We start from the raw sequence: 8,950 nt of genomic DNA on the forward strand, positions 1-8,950 counted from the left end.
AAAAAATTCTAAATAATTTATGGTGCCAAAATCAGAAGTTTAAACTCTAATTTAGACACCATAAATTATTCAAAATATTTCAAAAATTTGTAAAATATCTACTATAATTATAATATACATCATAAAAAATATTTGTTATAATTTTTCTAAATGCCAGAAATAGAAAATTACCATGTGGTAAATGCTAGAAATTGAAAACGTCCGCTAATAGACTATGTATGACAAAATCACTCTTTTCGGGACACTAAGTGTTTAACCCGCTAAAAAAAAAAATACACACCTAGCACTATAAATTTAAAAAAAAAAAAAAAACAAAGAATTTTACAAAAATACTGTAATAGGATTATATATATTAACTATTATGCCACTATGTATTTTTGTAATTTTTTTTCACATTCCGTATTTTATTAAAAACTTAAGTATTTTTGTGAATTTCCTAGAAAAAAAATAGCTGTATATATAAAAAACAAACTCCAGGTATGAAACCTACTTCATTTTTTCCTCTCTTTTCTATTCTACCAAACATTACTTTTAGTCCTTTTGACTTCATTTTCTCTCCAAATTTTTCATTCCCCTCTTTTCCATGATAAATCAACAAATCCCATTAGACTCGACAATGAATTACTACAAACTGAACTTAATCACCTAACCAACACAAACTTCAACCTCATGCAATTCACCAAATCAGGAGAAGCATTTATATACAACGAAAACAATCTCAAAACACACAAAATGAAATATTTCGATTCATCCTAATGAAGTCATATTTCACTTCACAACACATGCCCCTATTGTACTTCAACTATTACTAGTTTAACAATACCATAATGAGTCGAACGAAAAGATATTCAACCAATTGTAATTGTTTAAGTACAAAAACAATGATATAATGAGATACTATTGATAAGTGCGCACACAATTTGTACAAAAACTCCACACACCTACTTGCAAACTTGCTCCGCTTATGTGTGTAATGTTTTCGTGTAAATTGTGTATGCACGTATCATTACTCCAAAAGAGATGTTTAGTTGAGCAGGAAACGATTTTTATCCAGAAGTGCAAAATTTCTATATCAAATCATAAAATTAGATAACAATGCTCTTAAAACCACGGAAATCCAACTTCAAAACTTCCCCTAATAACAAATAATACTTCAAAAGTAGAGGGGATACAAGAAAACGAAAAACACAAAGAAACACCAAACTGACATCACTTGATCCAAGACATTCTTTGCAATGCCAGCCTAAAGAACTATCAGAGAATTCAAGTCTCACAGTCCAGTAAAAGCCTTTTTCCCACCACCTGAGGAACCAGCAGGAACCACCTTCAAAACATTGAACCTCACTGTCTTTGACAATGGCCTGCAAAATTGGGAAAGTGCCAAACAAAAACAAAAATGAGAACACAGGCAATATTATAATGAGTAAGCTTACACAAGTCAATCTGATTTGGCCTCAAACTAAGATTATAAATAAAAGGCTTTGGAATAGAATCTATAGATACATTACCTGCATTGCCCAATAATCACATGATCACCTTCTTTCACACGGAAGCAAGGTGAGATGTGAGCTGGGATATTCGAGTGCCTCTTCTCATATCTGAAACAAGCAACAAAAAGATAAAAATTTGATTGATTGAATAGAAAAATCCCACTATAATGAGTTACATTCTAATGAAAAGGAAATGAAACAGAATCGTTAAATTCATACCTTTGGTATTTCTTGACAAAATGAAGATAGTTCCGCCGAACAATGATGGTCCTAACCATCTTAGCACTATGGCAAGTTCCAGCTAAAATACGTCCCCTAACAGAAACAGTTCCAGTAAATGGGCACTTCTTGTCGATATATGTTCCTGCGCGAAAATAATAAAGAAGCTATAATCAGAAAATTGCGTACTTACAATGTTGAATAACTTGTTGAAAAGAACTAAGCTAAATTAGGAAGAGAAGCCATGACCAATTAGTAGTGTAAAACGATCCCATACAAACTAGTCCAAAAACCATTTTTTTTATATTGGGTATAGACTACAAATCTATGAAAGACGGGAAAGTAGAAAACTATAACAAATTACTAGGTTATTTCAACGATTAATGGAATCAAATACTTCATGGAAGCAGACCACTCAACCTACACCCCTACTCAATCATTCGTTCCATGCGTTCAAGCAGTAGTCTCCCTCTTTAGATTCCAAAAATAGCCGGTACTTAAATAAGCTAACGTTTTATTCATTCTTCAAGCTTATAGATGCCGAAGGAAAAAGAAGTAAACACTAAATACAGATTTACACAAAATATATGGCAAAAGAAAAACAAGTAAACACATTTACATATTTAATTATGAATGTGTACTGAGAAGAATACCATCAATGGCTTCCCTGGGGGTCTTAAAACCCAATCCAACGCTTTTCCAGAAACGATTCCCTCCCTTTCCAGGTCTCTTTCCCTTGGAAGATTTCTTGGAGCTGAAAATTTGATTATATAAAAAAAAAAACTAAAACATAAATATACAAACTTGAATATATAAATATAGACGGAAAAAATGGTTTCTTTTTGTTCTACAACATACCTTAGAAACACCTTGGGTTGCTTAAGAAACGCCTTCTCGGTCTGCAACGAAATAGATTGTTAGAATTTTCGAAGTGCAGAGTTTAAGAGGCAGAGCAGAGAAAGAGAAATGGAGTTGAAAAGTGAGGGAGATCTGGTACGAACCTGCTCGGCCATGGTTGCGGAGTGTAGAGAGGTTGTGCGCTAGCAAATTCGCAGAGGAGGCGTTGTAGGGATACTTCAGCTCAAAGTGACGAAAACCCTAATCTAAGCTCAGAGATATTGACTGGGGCCTTATATGCGTGTGGGCTTCAATGAAGGCATATGGGCTCGATTGATTTTAAATGTTTTGTTTTTTTTACATGGTGCAAAATGACTGTTGTATGAAAGTAAATAAATGTCTATGTTTTTAATTTTATAATAATTATATATTTAATATCACATATTATCAAATACACCCTTTAAAAATTTACTATTTTATTCTAAATATTTTAATATTATGGTATATGTATATTAGTTTTTATTTTAAAGTTATTTTGATTTTTTTTCGTGTTTTATGGGTTGTTGAATGATATATCATACCACAAAATATATATACTGAGTTAAAAAATAATATACCATCAAAACTTACAAAATTATTACTAAAAATGTATATACTATGCTAATAAAGTTATATACTACCATTAAAATGTATATACCATGATATAAAAATGTATACTACCACTATATATAATAAAAGATAAATTAAATATCACAAAAAAAAAATTATATACCATACCACAAAAAACATATACACTAATTGGAAAATAATATACCAACAACCTATAAAAAACATAAAAAATCAATATAACTTTAAAATAAAAACTAATATACATATACCACTATATTAAAGTCATACAGTCCTAAATAAATAAATAAATTATAAAAAATGGCAATTTAGGTAATCAACAATGTAAAAGGGTCATTTATCTATAATTTTAAAAATGAGGACATTAACTTCTTGATGGCTTTATTTTGGGTCATTTCCTATAATTTCTCTTTTTTTTTTTTTTTTGGAAATTACATATTCATATGGTTTTCTTTCTTGCAAATTTGATGTGATATGATTCTTTTTATTTAAGTTTTTAAAAGAGGGGGATTTTAACTTTGTGCACTCTTTATGGATTTTTCAATCTTCTACATTTCTATGGTTTTAAAAAAAGCAATGATACGTGGACCGCACCTAAATATTACTTATGGTGTTATGGCACTACTTTTAAAATAGTGGGCCTTAATTTAGATAAATGTAATTAGTTGACAAAAATTATCACGTTCCTGCGTGTAATGTTTAGGTGCACATAACATTACACACAAAATATGCCTCTAAACATTACACAATGGTAACTTTTTAAAACAGTGAGTCTCAGTTTAGATAAATATAATTGATTGACGAAAGTTGTCATATCACTTTGTGTAATATTTAGGTGCACATATATAATTTTAGTAGTTAGTTTTAATATGTTTTGAAGTTATTTTTATAATTTTAGTATAGCTGTAATATTTTTTACCATTCATATTTTATAAAAACGTATTTTTTTCCTTTTTTATATATATTTTAAAAAATAATTGAGATAGTGTATCTTTGTTTATGCTATGTAGGTAGTTGAATACTTATACACCCTACTTCAGTTACTTGCTTTGTCACCACTCTATCAAAATAGTTTTGATTTTTTTTAATGATAAAGTAGTAACTGGTTACCACTATGAAATTAATTTCTATTTTTATGTTGGTAACTACTTACCACTATCAAAATTATTTTTATTTTTTTGTGATATTGTGATAACTGGTTACCAGTATAAAATAATTTTGAAGAATCGCTATAACACTAGATGGATTTTGCCTTTAGCTCTTTCGCCACCCTCAACCCTGCCAATAAGGCCTCATATTCGACTTCGTTGTTGGACGCTTCAAATTCGAACCTGAGAGTTGTATGGAATTTATGCCCTCCAGGTGAGATTAAAATTATCCCCGCTTCCGATCTGTTTCATTAGATGATCCATCAACGAAGATTTACCATAATTCCTGCACCAATTCCCTTATCAGCTCGTTCTGAAAAACCTGTGCGCTCGGCCACAAAGTTAGCAAGGGCTTGGCTCTTGATTGTTGTCCATGGCACATATAATATCTCGAACTGGCTGAGTTCGATGACCCATTTTAACAGACGTCCTGACATTTCAGGTTTTTGTAAAACCTGCCTTAAAGGTTGGTCGGTTAAGACGTGAATAGAATGTGATTAAAAGTATGGCCTGAGTTTCCTTGAAGCCAAAATTAGACAGAACGCAAGCTTTTCTATCAATGGGTACCGTGCCTAAGCTCCGAGAAGTCTCTTAGTTACATAATATACGAGTTTCTACGCCCGATTTTCTTCTCGAACTAACACAACACTTACTTTGTTTTCTATCACGACCAGATATAGAAACAGACATTCTCCAAACGTCGGTTTTAATAGTATGAGGGGTTCATCTAGATGCATTCTTAGGCTGCTAAATTTCTTTTCGTATTGTTCGGTCCATTCAAACTTCTTGTTTCCTCTGAGCAAGTTGTAGAATGGTAGACATTTGTCAGTGGATTTTGAAACGAAGTGGTTTAAAGCTACCACCTTTCCAGTAGGGGTGAGCATTGGGCGGGTTGGACGGGTTACAAGGCAGTTTTACCCGTCCAATGTCATAATCGGGTTAGCAAAAGTGACCCGTAACTTGCCCAATTAAGAAATTTTTTTTTAACCCGTCCAATAATTTGGGCGGGTTGGTTGGGTTAACCCGCCCAAACCGAAATTGTATTTTTTTTTTGCGGGTTGGTCGGGTTGGGCGGGTTGGTCGGGTCAACTCGCCCAAACAAAGTGGTAATTTTTTTTTTAACATTTTTGTAATTTTTTTCTTTTAAATACTAGTACTAATAGTGTGAAGTTTATATTTTTAAGCTTAAAACAAAATTTTAAATTTATAGTAAAAAAATTAAAATAAAACTTAATTAATTTATATAATTATTTGAATATATTAAAAATAATAAATTCTTAATTGGGCCGCCCAATGTAACAATTGGGCGGTTTAAATTTTGGTCGGTTTATTCGGGTTGCGTTTTTTGGCGGTTTTTTCGGGTTGGTTTGGGCAGTTTATTAGGGATGGGCGGGTTGTAAAATTTTTTGCACAGCCCTACGTTCCAGTTAGGCTTTGTACTTCCTTACGTGACCTAGGCAAAGACATTTCTAATAACGACCTGATTTTTTCTGGATTCGCCTCTATCCCCCTGTGCTAACTATGAACCCTAGAAACTTTCTCGACCCAACTCCGAAAGTGCACTTCTGGGGATTAAGCTTCATGTCGTACTTTCTCAATATGCCAAAGCATTCTTCCAGGTCAGATACATGGTTACTAGCAGTCTTTGATTTGACGAGCATATCATTGACATACACCTCCATGTTTCTCCCAGTCTGGTTAGTGAACATTTTGTTGACTTACTGTTGGTATGTAGCTCCAGCATTTTTCAGCTCGAATGGCATAACTTTGTAGCAATATATGTTATGCTCGGTCATGAAGCCGGTGTGCTCTTGGTTTGCAAGGTTCATTGCAATATGGTTATATCCAGAATATGCATCCATGAAAGACATGAGCTCGTGATCGGCCGTGGCGTCTACCACTTTCCGTTTGGCTTCGGGACCAGCACAAGGTTAGCAACCCAGGTCGGGTATTTTGCTTCCTTGATAAATCTGCATTTAAGTAGGCAAGATACTTCTTCTTCTAACGCTTTAGATCGTACTGTCCCCAAAAGCCTCCGTTTTAGGGACTTTTCAGGCACATTCTTGTCCAAGTTTAAAGTATGCATTATTACACTCGGATTGATTCCCACCATGTCCTCATGTGACCAAGTGAAAACATCTAGATTCTTCCTCAAGAATTCGACCAGCTCCTTCTTCCTTCCGGCTTCAAGATTTTTTCCAATTTTGACAACTCTTAAAGGTGCTTCTGGGTCGATATTTACTTTCTCAAGCTCTTCTATTGCTTTGAGCTCAGATCTATCCTCGCCTATTCGCGGATCAATGTCATCTCATTGGGCAACTTCATCGTTTCCTTCTCGAGGTTCTTCCATCCCACGGGTAACTTCTGTTTCCCGATACTCCTCATCTCCTTCACCTATGACCATCGTCTACTGCCCAGGTTGTGATTTTCCCTTCATAGCAATGTTGTAGAATTTTCTAGTAGCGAGCTGATCTCCTTTTACTATGCATATTCCAAAGGTTGAGGGGAACTTCATTGCCAGGTGTCGGATCGAGGTGATGGCTTCAAAAGCCATCAATGCGGGTCGTCCCAAAATCACGTTATATGCGACCGGACAATCGATTACCACAAAATCAAGTATTTTAAAGATAGTTGGCGACTCTTATCCCAATGTAACCACCAGTTTGATCATCCCTATGGCCATCGTTCCTTCACCTGAAAATCCGTATAGATTCATTGAGGTCGCCTTCAAATTGATTACGGAAAATCCCATCTTTTCAAGGGTGGACTTGAAAAGCACATTTACAGAACTTCCATTATCCACTAGTATCCTCATTATCCTTCGGTTAGCGAGCTACACGGTTACCACCAGCGGGTCGTTATGCAGGAATTGAACGTGACTAGCGTCCTCTTCCGTGAAAATGATTGGTTGTTTTTCCAACCGCTGTTGTTTCGATAATCGCTGCTCCGAGACAAACTCCATACTGTTATAATTTTTCAACTCATTAATATACCTCTTTTGGGCCTCACTGCTCATTCCCGCCAAATGAGGTCCTCTGGCAATAGTAGTTATATCTCCTCCTATTATCGGGGGAGGGTCAAACTGATTCATCTGAGCTCCAGGCTGACCTGTCGGGGCTTCCGGAGTTGGATGAGGATTTTGCCCAGCAGGTTGATTGGGAACTACTCGATTTTGGGCGTACTGGGCTAATGGTCCAACCTGAATGAGAGTCTCAATCCCATCCTTCAACTGTCGGCAATCATCGGTGTTATGACCGATGTCATTGTGGAATCGACAACACTTTGAGGGATCTCTCCTCACCCTATGATGCCTTAAAGGGTTTGGCTTCTTCCACGGGAGGCGATTATAATTTGTCAGGAAGATATGTTCCCAAGTGTCTATTAGGTCAGTGTAGGTGGCATAAACGGGCTTGAATTTCTCCACAGACTTGTTCTTCTCTGTGTCGTTCTGGTCGCCCTCACCATTCCCCTTCCTCTTGTTGTTTCCTGCTTGGTTATTCTAGGTAACAGGTTGAGTTGTGACTACAACATCTGCCACGGCTTCAGCGGGTTGGATAGGGTCCTCGCTAGTTCCTGCGACAGCAGATCACGCCTTCCAGGTTTATCCACTTCTGAGCTCGGGCCAATAACTCATCTACACTTTTAACTCATTTTCGTTGGATTTCTTGTAATAGGTCGCCTCCCACCAGGATTCCTGTCCTCATCGCCATGAGCTTGGAGCTATCATCAGCATTCCTAGCTCATGCTGCAACATTGGCGAATCTACTCAGATATGATTTCAGTGATTCACCGGATTGTAGTTTTACATTGGCCAATGAATCGACCTCTACACGAGCTGCTTGTGAAGCTCGGAATGCTCTCTTAAACTCGAAAGACAACTTCTTCCACAAGCTTATTGAATGCTTCTTATACTGTTTAAACCACTGCCTGGCAGGTCCGACCAGAGTCACGGGGAACAAGATGCACCTTAGATCAAGCCCAACATTGTGGGCCATAATCATTGTGTTGAACATCCCGAGGTGATCATATGGATCCATTTTTCCATCAAATGTCGGCATGTTCGACATCCTAAAGCCAATAGAATAGAAAGTTGTTGTAATGTTTGGAGTGAAAGGTTCGAGCTCCTCATCTGAGTCGCAATCGTCCGCCCTCTTTCTTAATAATAGCCTCTTCATCTGTTCCTCCATCAAGGCCAGTCGATCAAGGGTTAAGTCCTTGGTCTCTAGGTTAGCTGGGGGTTGTTCAACAGCTCCGATCCTATTGTACGCGTTTGATGGGTTGTTGTCCCTCCAAGTTTGAGCTTGGTTAGGTGAGACATTCTCATTGTTGTGTACGATAGACGGACCTCCCTCATTGAGTATAACTAACATCCTCATTACGAGTTGAATATCTTCTTTGTGAGTTCAAATGATCGCACAGGTCAGGCTGTAAATCATACCGAGGACTTTGTGCTGAGCTTAGATGATTTCTCAGGTCACTCTCAGATCTGCCTCCACGCTGGCTCCCCATCCAGTAACATCCATTTGCAAAACTTACGGCCTGCGACTGAGATCGAGGACCTGGATTCTCAGTACGTGCCCTTGGGGCGTAAGTATATATTGACGGGGGAGGATTTCTCCTACTGTTCCC

At 36.6% G+C, this 8,950-nt stretch overlaps 1 protein-coding gene across 1 annotated transcript; it reads right to left on the reverse strand.

Annotated features, from left to right (window-relative positions):
• Positions 1–1,043: 1,043 nt before the first annotated feature.
• On the reverse strand, positions 1,044–2,863 carry LOC133819305 (small ribosomal subunit protein uS17). The gene is made up of 6 exons (XM_062252503.1): positions 2,711–2,863; positions 2,568–2,608; positions 2,363–2,463; positions 1,710–1,854; positions 1,509–1,598; positions 1,044–1,361 (listed from the first exon to the last, which is right to left on the reverse strand). The coding sequence occupies exons 1-6, from the start codon at positions 2,720–2,722 to the stop codon at positions 1,271–1,273; spliced, it is 480 nt and encodes a 159-aa protein (XP_062108487.1). The 5' UTR covers positions 2,723–2,863; the 3' UTR covers positions 1,044–1,270.
• Between the last annotated feature and the right edge of the window lie 6,087 nt (positions 2,864–8,950).

Source organism: Humulus lupulus, chromosome 2, assembly GCF_963169125.1.
Source record: "Humulus lupulus chromosome 2, drHumLupu1.1, whole genome shotgun sequence".
Lineage (NCBI taxonomy): Eukaryota > Viridiplantae > Streptophyta > Magnoliopsida > Rosales > Cannabaceae > Humulus > Humulus lupulus.

Bases quoted from the DNA above. Each gene is read 5' to 3' on its own strand.
- LOC133819305 (XM_062252503.1), bottom strand. The intron at 2,464-2,567 runs GTATGTTGTAGA...TCAAATTTTCAG, and splicing joins CAACCCAAGGTGTTTCTAAG to CTCCAAGAAATCTTCCAAGG. The intron at 1,362-1,508 runs GTAATGTATCTA...CCAATTTTGCAG, and splicing joins GTGATTATTGGGCAATGCAG to GCCATTGTCAAAGACAGTGA.